The 17,975-nt window shown below is 40.3% G+C and overlaps 1 protein-coding gene across 1 annotated transcript; it reads left to right on the top strand.

Moving 5' to 3' along the window:
• Window positions 1-12,247: 12,247 nt before the first annotated feature.
• LOC145133963 (uncharacterized) lies at window positions 12,248-16,074 on the top strand. Its single transcript, XM_079068906.1, has one exon. It carries the CDS (start codon window positions 12,316-12,318, stop codon window positions 15,778-15,780), a length of 3,465 nt encoding a protein of 1,154 aa, XP_078925032.1. The 5' UTR covers window positions 12,248-12,315; the 3' UTR covers window positions 15,781-16,074.
• Window positions 16,075-17,975: the final 1,901 nt, after the last annotated feature.

Below are 17,975 nucleotides of genomic sequence, written 5' to 3'. Positions count from 1 at the left end.
CTTCATTTGAGTAATAGATTTCATGAATCTAGGGTTTCATCTCTTCACTTTGGTAAGAAATCTAGTGTGTGTGATGTCCCCTGGTGACAATATTATCAGATCTGGACCTTGAGAGGTCCAGAGAGTCCCTATTCTTCAGCTTTATGCAATCCTTTATGAGTTTTGGGGCCTAGGTTATTATATTAAGGGTTATTTTGGCATATAGAGATGATAGTGTGATGCATGGGCCTAAAGTTCGAACCTTTACGTGACTTTTGAGTGCTAGAAGGTTAGATCTACTAGTTAGTGAAGCAGATCTGACCTCAGAAGGTCGTTTGAGTGTTGCCATGGAAGGAACTCGCCGAGTCCATAAGGGGACTCGATGAGTCGAGTCGGGTTGACCCGCGATTCATGACCAGTGGTGACTCGTCGATTGGAAGGTTCGCTCGGCGAGTCGAGTGAGGTTTAGATAGACCCAGAGGACACGCTTGGACTCGCCGAGTCACTTATGTGCACTCGACGAGTCTGGTCAAAGTTGACCGTTGACTTTCGTTGACTTTTAGGGTCCAATCAATGTTTGGACTTTTGAGCCTTTGGAGGGGTAAAATGGTCTTTTACCCTCCTGAGAGAACTTAGAGAGGGAATAGCCTAGCCTTTGAGAGTCGTATTGATTAGAGTAATTATTTTATGTGATTAGGCGGAGGCTAGATCAGTATTTCCGAGTTTGAGATTTATCGAGTTACCCGAGGTGAGTCTTCTCACTATACTGTACCTGGAAGGGTACCTATGTGTGACTGGAAGGTCTTATATGCTATAAGATGTATGAGCTGTATGTTGTTATGAGATATGTATGTGTTATGTATGTTATGTATGATAAGGACCGGAAGGTCAAGATGATATGGACCGGAAGGTCAAGAGGTTACGGACCGGAAGGTCGATACGGGTAGGCCCGGAAGGTCTACCGGGATTCGGGACGGAAGTCCCCTGAGACACATGGATCGGAAGATCCGAGTTCGATATTTACCGAGTTACCCGAGGTGAGTCTTCTCACTATACTTTACCTAGAGTGGTAATTAGAGTTGTGTGACAGAGTACCTTGTATGTCATATATATGATGTGATACACTGCATTATTTCTATGTGATTTATGCTATGTATTGTTCAGAGTTTACAGAGTTAGGGCCGGAAGGTCCACAGAGTTAGGACCAGAGGGTCCACAGAGTTATAGCCTCGAGTGGCTAATACGTGTTATATGTGGTATTTTGGGGAACTCACTAAGCATTTATGCTTACAGTGTTATGTGTTATGTGTTTCAGGTTCTAGTGACGATCGCGGGAAGGCGTCGGCATAATCCGTACACACAGACCGAGGATTTTATTTGTGATCTTGGGATATATTTTATTTGATGACAATTGTTGAACATGAGATTTGAGAATGTTTAAATAATAATCATGTTGTTTGAAAAATGAAAAATTGTTTGAAAATTTACGTCGTTACAAGTTGGTATCAGAGCCTTGGTTTGAGGGATTCGGACGCACCTTCGGGCGTATCTGAACTCAAACTGAGGATTTGAGGAATTTTTCGCAATAAAACAATTTTTCTAAAAAGAGTAAAAGGTTTTGAGACGAGCAGAACAGAGCAGTGTGTACGGTCAGCCAGCGCCCGAACGGTGATTTCCCAAAATACCCTTACATTATGTGTTATGAGATATTATGTGATATACTATACATGCTAGAGATAGGCTAGGTATTTCATATTTTAGGACTAGAGTGGCCTGATTTGTGATGCCTTAGCCTAGGAGTTGATGTTATATGTGATGTGCCTTCGAGTATGAGTATCCAGCAGGAATCCTTTTAGAGAGGGATCTGAGTAGAGGAGTAATCTAGGCGAGATACCTAGATGAGCATTTGAGGAGTCTACTGAGAGACTAGTCAAATGCCCGCGTGGGGTAAAGTTGCTTGAGTTCGATGATATCCTTTGAGTATGAGGAGAGCAAGTGGGTAATAACCTAGAGTGATTTTACATGTTAGTAGAGATTATTCGATGCCCGAATGCTGCTTGCTTCGTGCTTTGTGGAACTCTTGATGATGGGAGTCACCTACTAAGTGAATATGACGATATTCAGGAGGTAGATGGCTGGCATCATAAGGAGTTCTTCAGCAGCTGATGGCGGAGAAGTGTGAGAACCTAGGAAGAGCCTAGGAAAGGGTGACCCTAGTCAGATGAGTACGCTGACAGAGTAGAGCATTTCGCAGAGGAGCGAACACACGTGACAGGATTGGTGATCGAGAAGGTTGAGCAGCTACTTAGGAACTCGGAGATGGTCCGTGTAGAAAGTATGGATAGATGTGGCAGGTAGTATGGGCCTGTACTACTGAAAGCAGAGGACCCATACTCGATACAGGGAACATTCCGGAGATTTTAAGTAGCAGATCGAGAGGTGATTTCATGGTTCGAGTACCATGATTTGTAGCAGATCGAGAGGTGATTTCATGGTTCGAGTATCATGATTTGTAGCAGATCGCGAGGTGATTTCATGGTTCGCGTACCATGATTTGTAGCAGATCGAGAGGTGATTTCATGGTTCGAGTACCATGATTTGTAGCAGATCGAGAGGTGATTTCATGGTTCGAGTACCATGATTTGTAGCAGATCGCGAGGTGATTTCATGGTTCGCGTACCATGATTTGTAGCAGATCGAGAGGTGATTTCATGGTTCGAGTACCATGATTTGTAGCAGATCGAGAGGTGATGTCATGGTTCGAGTACCATGATCCATAGCAGACTGAGAAGAGAGAACATGGTTCGAGTACCATGATTGTAGCGAATTGAGAAGAGAAAACATGGTTCGGGTACCATGATTCATAGCCGATCGATAGGTGGCCACATGGTTCGAGTACCATGACCCGTGGCGGTTGGTGTTACTGGCTCTGCCAGTTATTCTGTTGTGATTGGTCAGTCTGAGATCAGATGTGAAAGAGTATGGGGCCAGAGGGCCATGATAAACGAATTTTAGTGGAGCATCCCTGAAAGGGAAATCGAGTTAGCTCCGAGGAATGGTTGGTGAGATGCTAGTTGGAGTCGCAAGACTCAGGGATGAGTAGGGATGGTGCGTTATGGGAGAATACGGTCTGGGCTGAGCGACCGGCCGATAGTGGAAATGTCATTTTTTGTGACCTGAGCGGTGTTATTTCTGTTCCAGTGGGAAGCAGGAGAGGTATTGAGATATTCGGTTTCTGAGGTTGGGGGTGAGCCCTGTGGGGTGGCTTTGGTTACGATCTTTCATCGGAGTATCTGGGGCAGTATGTCTGCCACGAGGTAAGGATATAGCAGGAGCAGGTTGTCAGCGGGAACTGAGACGGTCAAGGACCAGGATACACCTTATTTGAGCATAGTAGGGCATGTGTTAGCTGCAGCAATGGACGGTCAAGAGGAGTATATCGGAGCGGTGGCTCTTAGTGTCTATGATATGTATCGAGTATGAAAATACGGTCTCTGCTCTTATGATAATCCACGGGATGGGACGTCAGTTGAGGAGTCGAGGATGAGGAGTATGTTAGTTCAATATTTTCAGACAGAGAGTCAGGGTTACTACTGGACAGTTGAGATGTCCGGTAGTGGGATGGTGCGAGATTCTGAATGACTAGAGGCAGTTATGATGAGAAGTTTCTGAGGGTTCCATCTGAGATTCGGGGTATTTGGAGTTGTTTGATCTCCATCGGGGAGATCATCGAGCATAGTGTATCACCTTCCAAGAGTAGGTGCGATGTTACTGGTAAAAACAGTCTGTGGGATAGAGTGTTGGTGAACCAATTGGTGATGGTTCGAACCCTGAGTGGGGGAGAACCGGGTACTTTTTGAGGAGATCAGAGGTTTGTTCAAGAGTGGTTGGAGAACTGGATATAGAGACATGCGGTGCGGATTCCCGATACCAGGGTTATCAGTGGTCGAGGTGAGTTGCAGAGGGAGTTAATGCATGTTGTCCGCGTTCAAGAAAGGATGAGTGTCTGCACGGTAGGTGGCCGTTGGTCAGAGGCCTTGTGGCAGATAAGAATTTTTTGAGGTGGTTGGTTCATAGGGATACTTCGGTAGTTGGGAGATTTTGGTTCGATGAATGGACTATTCTATGCTCTTTGGAAAGGGTAAGAGATGATCAGGCAACCAATTTCCGGGACGGCATGCGTAATCTCGCTTGGTTTTGAGCAATAGAGGAAAGAGTTTCGGAGGGTCATTTTCGTGTTCTGAGCCGTTGGCGATTTCTCCGTGTTTCAGTTTGGGAGATGGAGTATTCCGAGGTATCCGAGTTTAATGTTATAAGTTTCGGATTATTTCGAGACTTGAGTTATGAGATGTCGAGTGGTGTATAAGTGTTTATGGTTCCGGTGGGGGCCCTTCAGCCAATTGACACCAAACAGGATTATCTGAGAATGTGAATAGCAGCAAGAAAAAGAAGTTTTGTCACGGCGGTGGTCGTCCGAAGTAGTGATGCATAGCTGGGATGGGTGTGTGTACCTATCTACGCCCGGCCGCGGAGCATGAGTGAGTGAACGCAGGATGGCGTCGACTTGAGGATGAGATCGTGGAGTGGTAAGAGAAAGCACGGTAAGACTACAGAGAGCTGTAGCATCCATGAGTTAGTGTGAGAGAGTGCGGTGATACTGCGGGAAGCCGCAGTAATTGCCAGTCAGCGAGAGGGTGTTGTGATACTGTGGGGAGCCGTAGTACTCACTATTCAGTGAGAGATTACGGTGATGCTACGGGGAGCCGTAGTACTCGCTATTCAGTGAGAGGTTACAGTGATGCTACGAGGAGCCGTAGTACTCGCTATTCAGTGAGAGGTTGCGGTGATGCTACGGGGAGCCGTAGTACTCGCTATTCAGTGAGAGGTTGCGGTGATGCTACGGGGAGCAGTAGTACTCACTATTCAGTGAGAGGTTGTGGTGATGCTACGGGGAGCCGTAGTACTCACTATTCAGTGAGGGGTTGTGGTGATGCTGCGGGGAGCCGTAGTACTCACTGTTCAGTGAGAGGTCGTTGTGATACTACGGGGAGCCGTGGTACCCGCTAGTCAGCAAGAGAATGTTGGGACGAAGTGCTCTCTGATCAGAGCATGGCGCAGAAGAGTTTTGGGCTTGGGTAGCCCTAATATTTGATTCTGTGGGAGCCTGGTGGTCGAACCAGGGGCGAGACTGGGGTCTCCATATTTGTCGGGAGTCATTATATTCTGAAATTGAGTAATGGTTGTCGCAACCAAAGGGAAGTGGATAAGTGAGGAACGCATGAGTTGCGGGTCATGAGTCATGAGTTGAGTGGTTCGTTGGGATGAGTGGTTCCAATTCTGTGCCGGATCTGACTCTTGAGTTGAGTTCGATTCTAGTGGTGTATTGAGTAGACGGAATGAGATTCTAGATTCAGAGATGCACTTCATTTGGAAGGGGGTATTGTTCCATCTGGTGTCTTAGACCGGAGTGGGTCAATTCGTGGGTATGAGAATGTAAGTCCCTAATCTGCTTGTGTATCAATCAGATCTGTTTGATGGTGCGGAATCCCAATCAAACGGATGATGTCAGATCAAATAGAAGAGAATGAGAAGAAGAAGATGATGAATCTTGTATGTATTTATATGAATGAAGATCCGGATACAAGATTCACACACACTAACACACACTCTCTTTTCTCTAGTTTCTCTCTCTAGAACACCTTCAAAATGCACACACTTAAGCTCCTCTAGTGTTCATCAATCTCTACTCCTCACCCCTAACACCTATATATATACAAGGGGAACATGGGCTTGGTGAACATGGGTCGTAAATGGGTTTACGACCGTAAACGCTTAAACCGTAAATAGGGTTTACGGCCGTAAACACCCACCTGGCCGTAAACTCATAAAATATTACATTTTCCTAGAAAAGCAAAGTATAAACCATATTTTTGACCCAACAATCTCCCCCTTGGTTTATAGCTTTCTTTTCTTTTCTTAAATGACCCAACAAGCTCCCCCTAAAAAGTAGCTGGCTTTCTTGATAATCTTCATTGGGAGCTTCGGCTTCAGCTTTAATCTTCAAATTCTTCACAACTTCAAGATGAACTTGATGAATCTTCAATGAATGACTTCATCTTGAGCAGTTGGGCTTTTCTTCAGAATTTGGCATTGAACGCACATTGGGTGAGGAGGCTTCTTGAAAAGATTCTTGAAAGATAGGGCTTTCAGCTTGAGAATCTTCAGAAAGAATTTCAAAGAGAACAAAACTTCTGGATCACTTCAGCAGGTTTAAGATAGCAGCAGACTGATTGAGGAGGCTTCAATGCAATCCGTCACCTAATCTTCAAGTGCAGCTTCACCTTGCTTCTGGGGTTGAAAGAATGAATGTCGAAAGAATAATCTTCATTTCTTGCTCCTTCGAATGAGAATTCTTCGATGCTCACGGATGAAACTTTGGCTCAGAAATCTTCAACACAAACTCCATGAGTTTCATCTTCACCTGAATTCACTTTTCAAGACAAAACAAAACTAAAAGAAAAATTTAGCACACAATATTTTTGGATTTTTCATATTTTCTGAAAAAGAAATAAAACAGAAATAACACTATTTTTGGATTTTTAATTTTTTGATTTTTGAATTTCCCCTAATATTTAAATTAAAAGAAAACTATGAACAAATTTAACAAAAATAAAAATGATATCTAACTTTAAGAGTGATTTGGGATCAAAGTTTTTAGACAGCCATAATCCACTTGTCGGTACCTTTCATCTTCACGTCTTTGTCTGGTCGATCGCCGGTATTGTTGTCCACTTAAACACGAAAAATTGTGACAGATTTAGGACATACTATTAGTTACAAGACAAGGTGATCCTAAGTTCCTAGATACTATATCTGATCCTAAGTTCCTAGATACTATATCTGATCCTAAGATCCTAGATACTATATCTTAAGGACCATTCAGCTGACGACGACTAGGGATATTGTTGTCCACCTAAATTGAGCAGCGAGATCTATAGATAATCTGTGAGTGTTCAATTGTTAATTGTACTAGAACATGGTTCCCGCTTCCTGATATGCTCCAATAATCAAGAACTTCCGAGATACTCCTTACTTTAGGTGAGCAGACAATTATTCATAGAGAGGATAGATTTAGTTTATTATTGATTATAGTCTTTAGATGGATTGAGAAGTAGAAGGTTGCATATGCTGTGTACCAGGTCGGATTGTTAATCACGCAAAGGAGACAGCATATGGCTAACAGATGGGAAGAATTTCATAGATATAATATGCAGAGAAATAGATTTGCATATGTTGCAGTCCAGGTTGGATCTCTTCCAATCACGTAAAGGAGGCAACATATGACTAACAGACAGATAGAGAAAGAAAACAATTTTCTACAGACCTAACTCATCGGAATTTACCAGTCGCCCCATCAATACCGGAATTAAGGACAGAATCCGCACATCGAGGAAAAGTTAATCCACGGTTCCAAGTACAGGTTCTTTAATGTGACCAGTAGATTCCCATATATATCTCCCTGCTCAACCTATCCAAGCGTCGTATTGTCAGGCTAAACGGATCTAACTAGGTCAAGATTTGTCAAGTTTAAGAATTTCTTAAGTTCAACTCTGCCTAGTCAAGTCCATTTAGAATCTTTCGTGCCTACCGGCGCATCAAACCAGAGCATAGACCCTTCAACTTTGGGTACGTTACGCAGACTCAGATTGCCTGTTATCACATGATTATATCACTTCCCAAAACATCTCCCTCAAACACATTTCATTAACCAACATATTTTTGGATTTTCTGATTTTCTAATGTTTTTGGATTTATTTTAAAACTTTCTAATTTTTTGTTTTGTTTTTATTTCTCCCCCTAAATTTGTGCATAGGAGAGAAACGAAAGTAAATACGCAAATTTAAACTATCCTAAAACAAAATTAGTCTTTAAAGCGAATTAGCTTACGAAAAACTCATGAGTATAAAGAAGAAAACTCAAACCGTAAGTCACCGATTGAATTTGCATCCAGAAGGTCTGAGAACAGCACGTGTAATCTCAGAACAGATCCAAAAATTCTTCATGTCATTAAGCACTAACCCCATGTGTGATCCCTTCTTTTCTTCCTTTCCCGCAAAGGACACATACTCCCAGACAAAGTTATGAATGTTGTACATTTGAGAGATGTCCCCTATCATGTGCCAGGAACAGCCACTACCAACAAACCGAAGTCTGATGATATGCCTCCATAGCTTCTTCGACACATAGCGAGATTATTTGGTCTTTGGAACCCAGTCCATTTTGAAACTGGGTCGACCTTTTTCATCTTTGCACGGTACTCTCTCCCATGACATATCCTGTTTATCACAAACAGAAGATGTAAAAATATTAGAATCGTTAGAAGATTTGGGAGAGTGAGCCTTTGGAACCCATTTGTAGTTGGGTTTAACCCATTTCTTTTTCGATCCGATGGGTGGCTCAGTACTTGTTTTTGATCTTGATGTCGGCCGTTGAGATGACTTTGACCTAGCCGGTCTTTGTTTCACTGGAGCATCTCTTGGATTGGGCTTCTTGGCCGACATTCCCTTCTTGCCCTTGGGATTCGGATTCTTGGCCTTGTAGGTTTGATTCTTGGCCTTCTGCGCGTTCCAGTCACTATGGTCTGAACGTGACCTTGAGGGGTTTCTTTTGAAGTATCTCCCTCTTGGCACGTTCTGCCAGCCTTGTGCATAGTAGGGAACATATGCGCGATTAGGACAATTTCTGGCAATGTGTCCAGGTGTTCCACAGTGAAAACATGTCTTTTTCTTCACTGTGAAGTTGTTTCTTCCTGCCCCTGGTGGCGTATCCATGCCTTGTCTCTTGCTTTTCCCACACGCACAGTTACAACAGACACTCTGTTTCACTGGAATTGGTGGCCTGTACTTCTCAACAACAGGTTGATTAGAAGCAACTGAGTTCGAAGCAACAGATTCAGGGCTCAAGGAGATGTTGGTTTGTTCAGTGGTTTTCTCCTTGTTCTCATCCTCTGCTACTTTACCTGTACATGAAGTAGATGTGCTAGAAACAGGAACATCAGTATTTTCAAACAAATAATCAAATATGTCAAAAAAATTTAACTCAACATGATCCGATGCAAAAGCATCAAAGGCATCACAAGATGTATCATCAACTTTATCATCAGAAACAGAAGGTTGTTCATTGGAAACAGAAACATCAGGTTCAAGCTCAGCTTTGTTATCAGAAACAGAACCTTCAACTCTGTGCTTTGACTGATCTAAGGACTGATCTGCAGGGGAAGTAGAAACGTTAGTACTTTCAACATTAATAAATCCTCCTGAAACAAAACCAGATGGCTTGCCATAAACCATGAATGGTTCGTTGGCAATCTCATCTTTAGACAAGGGTTGATACTGATATGTGTGATTATAAGGAGGAGGTACACTATCATATCCTAAACCTTTTTGTTGGTTTCGTTTAAAATCCATGCAATAATCGATCATGTTGGCAACTACCTCGCTTGATCCATCAAATTTTCTAAATTTAAAGTTTGCATCTTCAAATTGTTGTTTTAATGTATCAAGCTCGACAATTAGCGCATCATTTTGTCTTTTAATATAATCATACAGTTCACACTTCTCACTGTATTCTGCCTGAATTCTTCTAAAATCTTTTATTTTAGTTTCTAACTGGGCTTTAAGGGGCTTTTGTCCTTTCCTAAGTTGGTAGCCCTCATATCTAAGGTCCTCTACTTCTCTACGTAATAATTGGATTTCATCATGAAGAATTTTAACATATTCTTTACATGCATAAGAACAAGATGGTAGGTTTACCTCGCTTTTCTTTGGCTCGGAAGAAGTAGACACCATTAGAGCAAGCTGCAGCTCCATCATCTCTGCTTCAGGATCAACATCATCATTCTTCAAGGCAGCATCATCAATCTGTGCTAGGTGAGCATTTTCTGGCCCTGAGATATTCAAAGCCTGAATCTGGTCCTCCCAGTCAAAAGATTGAGCGACCATAGCAGTTTCACCATTAGCTGTAGCACATGCATGGTTGTTTCCCACTGCTACCATCGTCCTATTGTTGTTGATCCTACGGTCTGGCTTAGGACACTCACGAGCAAAATGACCCAGCTCGTGGCAGTTGAAAACCGCGAAACACATGGAACTAATGAGTAGTGGACGGTAGCGGTCGAGAGCGAGTCGAATTCCGTACTCACTTGAGGTGAAGCGAACTTCGTGACTCGTGTGTCACACAGAGCCGAGATAGTTGCATTGATAAGGAAGTCAGTGAGGTGTGTTGGTACACGCAATGGGTAACCTTTGGAGGTTCAATTGCTGGGTCGGGAGATGACCTGGCGCTCAATCTTGAAAGGGATATTGAGAAGGGAGCTGAGGTTTATGCTTGTCAGATGTCGGAGGACGCTTCTAAACAAGCATGGTCATTGTTCGTGTCTGAGGACAGGGTGTTGAGGGTTCGTTGTTCAGAGGGGTTGTGATTGCAGTACAGTGGATGAGTCCCTGGTGTGATGTGATCCTTCCATTCCTTGGTATATGATCTGGATTGTTTATCATGTCTGGGACGAGTGATCGGTAGCCAATTTTGGGCATGGACTTGTTTTATCGGTCCCCACTAGAGAATCAGAGGGGCAGTAAGCTATCGGGGTTTGTTATTCGAGGAGCGAATAACGTGGTGACATCTGGAGAGGACGGTCTGGCTGTGTATCAGGCTACTAGAGTTCCAGATTCTGGAGAGTCAGAAGGGGTAGCGTAGTGGCAGATGGGTCTGTCCTTTTCTAGGGAGGACTTCCTGTTTGGATTCAGGTGTCCAGAGAGGAAGATAGTTGTGTGGTATGAGACCCTTTCGCTGGTGCTGTTTGGTTATTGGATTAGATCTATATGTTGTGGAGGAGCGATTTCGAGGGCGAAATCTAATTCAAGTGGGGGAGAATTGTAACATCCGGATTTTCAGGGACATTATTGTGTATGTTAATCTTGACATTTTTTTGTACGTTTTGGTGCTTATTTTATGTATGTTCCTACCTATAAGTTTGTTCACATATAATAGATAAAAGCGTAATTATAAGCTTGAATTTTGTAAGTTGAATTTTGGTGATTATAGTCATAAAAGTTGCATTTCGACGTAAAAAAACATGAATGAAAAAAAAAAACACGTACATAAAAATAAGCACGAAACATAAAAAAATTACGTCGAAATATAGACGAACTCGAATCTATATTGATACGTAAAAAACATGAAACAAAAGTTAGGTCGAAACATAGACAAACTCGAATATACTACATTTTTTTAAGCTAACAAACGAAAGTTATTAAATATGACCCGAATGATACGTAGGAATGTATATAAAATTAAGCACAAAATGTATAAAAAATACATCAAAACATAGACAATCTCGAATATAATATATTTTTTAAAATTAACAAACGAAAGTTATTATATATGACCCGTCTCATACGTAGGAAACGTACATAAAGTTTTAAAAAAAAAACTACGTCGAAAAATAAGCTCGAATTTAAACCGACAATTTTATAAAAAAAAACCATGTAACTTTAAAAAAAATAACGAAAGAAATTTCTAAATTATAGTCGAAACGTTGATCACCTTGAATTATACCGACAAATATATGAAAATAAACATGTAAAAATAGTTTTTTTAGGTTAGCGAACGAAAGTTATTAATAAAAAACAAATTATATATAATACGGGGTTAAACACGAAAATTTAGAAAATAGAGGGGTGAAAGTAACATTTTTCAAAGTTCAAAGTGAAGGGTTCAAAGTGATATTTTAAAAAGTAAATGGGTGGAAAAGTCACAAACTCATAAACATAAAATATAGAAAAAAAATACATAAATGGTCCCTATGGTTTACCGATAGTCACAAACCCAGTCCCTGCTACTTGAAAAGACCAAAATACCCTTACACTAACGGATGAACAGTAACGACGTCAGCAAAAAGGGCCATTGATGCAAGTTTTGGAAACCACAGGGACCATGTTCGTCAAAAAAAATTAGCAGGGATTGACTTTGTGACTTTTGGCAAACCATAGGGACCATTTTTGTAATTTTGTCAATAATTTATAATAAAATGATGCAAATTACTTCCTTTGATCATGAGAAAAAAAAAATAGCCTATAGGACCATAAGAATATAGTAATACAAATTCTCCGTTGACTTCCAAAGTCATCCATTATAACAAGTTGTTCTTTATTTATGGCTTTATAAACAAACTATTTTATTAATTTATCATACGAACACATGAGTTCTTGATAACAACTTCCCATTCCGCTTTTTTCTTTTTACCTTTTTCTAAATAAAAGTGAGTTGGGGTTGATAATGGGGAATCATAGAGGTTTGGGGCTCTATCTCATATTCGTAAGTGTTTTCTTGTTTGCAAACAATTGTTCTTGTTTGGGTGTTGAAAATACTAGCATCGTTTGCTTTGAGCAAGAGCGACTTGCTCTTCTCAAGTTCAAACAGAGTGTCAGAGATGAGTTTGGAATGTTATCATCATGGGTTGGAAAGGATTGTTGCATGTGGGAAAGAGTCCACTGTGACAATGTCACCGGAAACATTAAAAGCCTTCATCTCAGAGGAGACACAGGATGGTTAGTTGGTGATGGGGTGAGCTTTTCTTTGGCAGAGTTGAGGAATCTCAGTTACTTGGACTTGAGTTGGAATGATTTTGGAGGAAGCCAAATCCCTGACTTCATTGGATCCTTCAAACAGCTGAGCTACCTCAATTTCTCCGATGCTGGTTTTCAAGGTATTATTCCTCATCACATTGGAAATCTTTCTAATCTAAAGGTTCTTGATCTCAGTTCAAATTATGGGATGAAAGCCGATAATATGGCATGGACTTCTGACCTTTCGTTACTCGAGCATCTCAACTTGAATTATGTGGATCTTAGTGGCGCACAAAACTGGGAAATGGTGCTTTACATGATTCCTTCGTTAAAAGAGTTAAGTTTGTCATCATGTAAACTTTTCAACATTGATCTTTCTCGTTCTCTTAATTCGAGTGGAATACTTCCCAACATCAAACACCTGGATCTTAGTTTCAATGATTTCAAAGGTCCATTCCCGGACTTTTTCCAAAACACGACATCCCTAGTATTCCTGGATCTTGGTTCCAATTCTTTCAATGGTTCACTTCCAGACTTTTTACAAAACACAACATCCCTAGTATTCCTGGATCTTGGCTTCAATTCTTTCAATGGTCCACTCCCAGGCTTCTTACAAAACATGAAATCCCTAGTATTCCTGGATCTTGGCTTCAACGATTTCAAAGGTCCACTCCCTGGCTTTTTCCTAAACATGAAGTCCCTAACATTCCTGGATCTTTCAGACTTCGATCTTGGTTCGACATTGAACTTTGCAAACTTGCTAAACATGATCCCTTCCCTTTCAGAGCTGCATTTGTCACGTTGTGGGCTCCATAACATGAATCTATCTCCCTCTCATCTTAATTTCAGTACCCTTGCTAACATCCAACACCTGGATCTTAGCTATAATTCAATTGGAGGTACTTTTCCATCCTTTTTAACAAACATGAGTTCCCTAAGAGTCCTTGACCTTTCTGGAAACATGCTGAATTCATCGGTTCCTATTATTCCTGGCCTTCTGGAGCTTGATCTTTCTTCTAACCAGTTTAAGCAGATTGAGCATGTTGGAATCTGGCGACAGTGTCACCTGAAAAAATTGAGTGTGTCAGACAATTATTTTCGTATAGAAATGATTGACTCAACAAAAAATGTATCGGAATGCTCCAAATATGCTTTGGAGAGGTTGATTTTACATGGGAGTTTAAATGGTACAGTTCCCAAACAACTTGGAAGACTGAAGAATTTAAGAGAGATAGATCTATCGTTCAACAGATTTACAGGTTCAATCCCCAAATCTTTAAGAAGATTAAGATTTTTAGAAGTACTATATATGTCGAGAAGCCACTTGACTGGCCCCATTCCAACCTTCCTTGGGAATCTTAACACACTCGTTCTTTCTTTTAATCAACTGAATGGTTCAATTCCAAAATCATTTGGACAACTATCGGCTTTAACATATTTGAATTTGGAATCCAATCGGTTAACAGGCCCTATCCCAACATCTCTAGGAGAACTTGTTTCACTACAATCCCTTGATGTGTCTTCAAATATGTTAAATGGGACTATTCCGGTTTCATTTGGGCAACTTGTCAAACTCTATTCGCTAGATATATCAAACAATTCCTTAGAAGGAGTAGTTTTTGAAGCCCATTTTGCCAACCTTTCGATGTTGACGGAGTTGGATACTTCTTCCAACACTAGGTTGACATTCAATATTTCACGTGAGTGGTTGCCTCCATTCGTGTTGAAGTCTCTTGACCTCAGTTCTTGCATTATTGCAAATGGATTTCCACAGTGGCTGCGAAATCAAAGGGAACTTGAGACGTTAAGGTTGTCCAATGCTACAATTTCGGGACCTCTGCCTACATGGTTGCAAAAGATGCCAATCATTCCTTTTTTAGATCTTTCTTACAACAAACTCCACGGACCTTTGACAAACCTTCCCAACGGAGGAAATTTTAGTCTAAATAGATATGATTATGATATCAGGTCACTGTTCCTGGAAAATAACCTTTTCAATGCGTCGATTCCCAGGTCATTATGCGGAAGGACAGATCTGAAATATCTTGATCTTTCGAGAAATAGGTTAACCGGGAAAATTCCCAAGTGCCTCGGGAATCTTCAAGAGTTGCATACCTTGATATTTAGTTCAAATCGGCTTTCTGGTGTCATTCCGGGTTCCTTAGCTCTTAATTCATCATTATACCGGTTAAAATTGAATGACAACAACTTCATTGGTGAACCTCCTTTAGAATTGGGGAATTTACGAAATCTAGAAGTCTTAGATTTGGGTGATAATCAATTACGTGGAAACATACCCGAATGGGTTGGAGAGAGCCTTAAAAATTTGATGGTTTTAAGGTTACACAAAAATAACTTCACTGGTCGAATTCCTCGATCTTTGTGCAAATCTTCAAATCTTCAGATTTTGGATGTTGCATACAACAACTTGATGGGAAGCATACCTGATTGTCTAGAAGAGTTGAATGCCATGAAATATGATTATTCTAACCCATACTATCGGCGTCCTGAAGATAATGTGATTCAGGTCATGAAAGGTGTTGATCTTGAATATACAAAAACGTGGGATCTACTTTTTAACATGGACCTTTCAAGCAATAAACTTTCAGGAGAAATCCCGGTCAAGTTAACTGCACTTGTTTTGTTGATGGGTTTCAACCTCTCTAATAATCATCTCAGTGGTGGAATTCCATATAACATTGGAAACATGAAGAAGTTATTTTCTCTTGATTTATCTAGAAACGAGTTGACCGGGATGATACCTCCAAGCATGGCAGCTTTGAATTTTTTGAGCCATTTGAATTTGTCATACAACAACTTGTCGGGACCCATTCCAACAGGAAACCAGTTACAGACCCTGGATGATCCATCAATATATACCGGAAACAAAGATCTATGTGGAGCTCCATTGCCCAAGAAATGCTCTGATTTTGAAGACCCAACAAAAAAGCGCAAGAAGAAACACAAAACAGCTAAGGAGCGTGCAGAGGTCTGGTTGTTTTACCTGGACATAATGAGTGGTTTTGCAACAGGGTTTTGGGGTGTTATTGGAGTTCTGTTGTTCAACAAGAACTGGAGATGGAAGCTTTTCAGGTTTGCTGAGGAAACTATGGACAAGATATATGTTGCAGTGCTCAGAGTTGCCAAGATCAAGAGAGGAAGAGAAGCCGGATAGATCCCCTTAGATGCAGTTTGTTCTTAAAAATATATTTTCAATATTTGCTATCTAATACTGTTTTATTTATATTTTTTTTTATTTGTATGACATCTTTATGTTTAAAGGCGTCAATTTTGAAACTTTTGTTGGATTTGGTGTTTATATAAGATCAGATCGTTAGTGTATGACATAAATTAAATATGTTATCCATCGATTTTCATGTACATTGCTCCAAGTAAGAATCAGGTAATAGGCTTATTATCTACTTCATTTGTACATATTCTAGTTTTTTGTGTACATGACCAAAATGGTTGGGTGAAAAGTCAAATATTTGTTGGATTTGCTATTTAATTATACAAGATGATTGGTGCATCACTCACGGCGCCACCTTTTCTTAGGAGTTTACTTTGTTGACTTTAAATTAAAATGTATTAGGTGAAACTTGTGGCTAACCCCATTCACGCCCATAGTCCATAGATTTCCTATTCATTAAATCTCAATTTTCGAATTTATTCGTTATCACAAAGCTACCACCATTTCATCTTCATTACAAGGGGATGCAAATTTCTGTTTTCTTGATTTAGTTTTTGTTTTCTACATGGTTTTTCATGGAATTGGTCCTCACATAGGCACATACATGAAATGCTTTTGGGTGGGTCAGATGTTGTTGGGTGGGTGTTGGATTTGATTATAACTTAATACCGGGTTTTTCATTATTATAACTTAACTACATATATGTTGGTTTAAACCCTAGAAATGTCAAAAAATAGATAATAATTTTGTATTTGTTATCTATTGGGCTATGGAACTTTCTCTATTTTTAAGTTTTGCTTTTTCCTCAACCTGTCCCCTTCATTAATTATGTGTTCAAAATTTTATATTTTCATCAGTAAACTTACTCTTCACTTCATTTATATAATTATATTATTTCTTTATCGTCTCAAATGCATCAATCGGAGATGTATATATGCGGCAACACACTCTCCAAGTTCGCCAACAATGTTTTTGGTCATTCAGGCTTACAAGAGTCATATGCGGTTTCGTCAATGGGATGGGACGGTACCTCGGGAAACAAAATCGAGCACCATGGGTTCAGCAGTTTCATGTCTTTTTTGGTTTGATTCGGGTTGATGAACCCACTGACAATGCATGCATATGAAAATTACAACGCAATAACATTTAATGCAAAAGGCAATAGAGACAAGACACGGGCAATTAATTCATTTGTTTAATGAACCCACTCACAATCAACTTATTTTATTTGTTTGAATTCAACTTTTCATCTTGACCATCAGAGCTTGAACAATTAATTAGGGGCCGAAAGTAATATAAACTAAAATTAATGTTTTTACATAAAAAAAAAAACAAATTGCTTTCAACAAATAAACACCAAAAAAACATAGAAATCTACAATAACATAATAACTCATTGAAATCAAAATAACAATGTCTAAAATCAAAATAACAGTGTAAAAACAAATAACAAATAACAGTGTTTAAAAACTGTTCAAAATCAAAAGTGAAAACAATACCTAATGTCCTAATATAAAATCTGTAACAAAGTAACAATAAACAATCAACATTGAATTGATTATTGATTTGATTCTCAAAGGCCAAATCACAACAAGTCAACAAACAAGAGCATTTGGATTTTGGCAGTCCTAATTTCTAATCCGAGAAATTGAGACTTGAGAGAACAGGAGCATATATATATTTATAGCCTACAGGAGAAATGTCGTAAATTTCAAGTTACTGGGGGTCTTGGTAGTGTATGAACATACCTGATTGTTGAATTGATTATTGAATATTGATTCCCAAATCACAACTAAACTACAGGACTACAACCTACAAGAATAGGAGAACCGCTGAATCGGAAGCGAAGAAAGAATGACCTAACATACTTGATTTGAGTGATTTCCGGTGACACTGTGACAGCTTATTTCCGATGAATGGTGACTGTCGATTGGCAATTTGGCAAGATGGTGAGAGGCGAGACCAGGCCACACGCGTCAAGACTCCAACGATGAGCGACCAGCGAGGCAGTGAGCGACGATGGGGATTGGGGCGGAAGATACGATCGATTCCACTTTGTGCTTCACTCGTTTGGTTTGGATTTTGGAAATCGGACTATAGACTATGGAGAAATCAGGAGGGGCCACTTCCCAATTTTGAAATTAGCAGGCCTATACTAAAGTATTTTGAAGTCATATTTGG

This window comes from Lactuca virosa, chromosome 8, assembly GCF_052849685.1.
Source record: "Lactuca virosa cultivar CGN04683 chromosome 8, Lactuca_virosa_CGN04683_v6, whole genome shotgun sequence".
Lineage (NCBI taxonomy): Eukaryota > Viridiplantae > Streptophyta > Magnoliopsida > Asterales > Asteraceae > Lactuca > Lactuca virosa.
Note: the sequence above shows the minus strand (reverse complement) of the source record. Positions and strands in the feature narration are given on the sequence as shown.

Excerpts from the sequence above, each read along its gene's own strand:
- LOC145133963 (XM_079068906.1), top strand. The coding sequence starts at position 12,316 with ATGGGGAATCATAGAGGTTTGGGGCTCTATCTCATATTCGTAAGTGTT.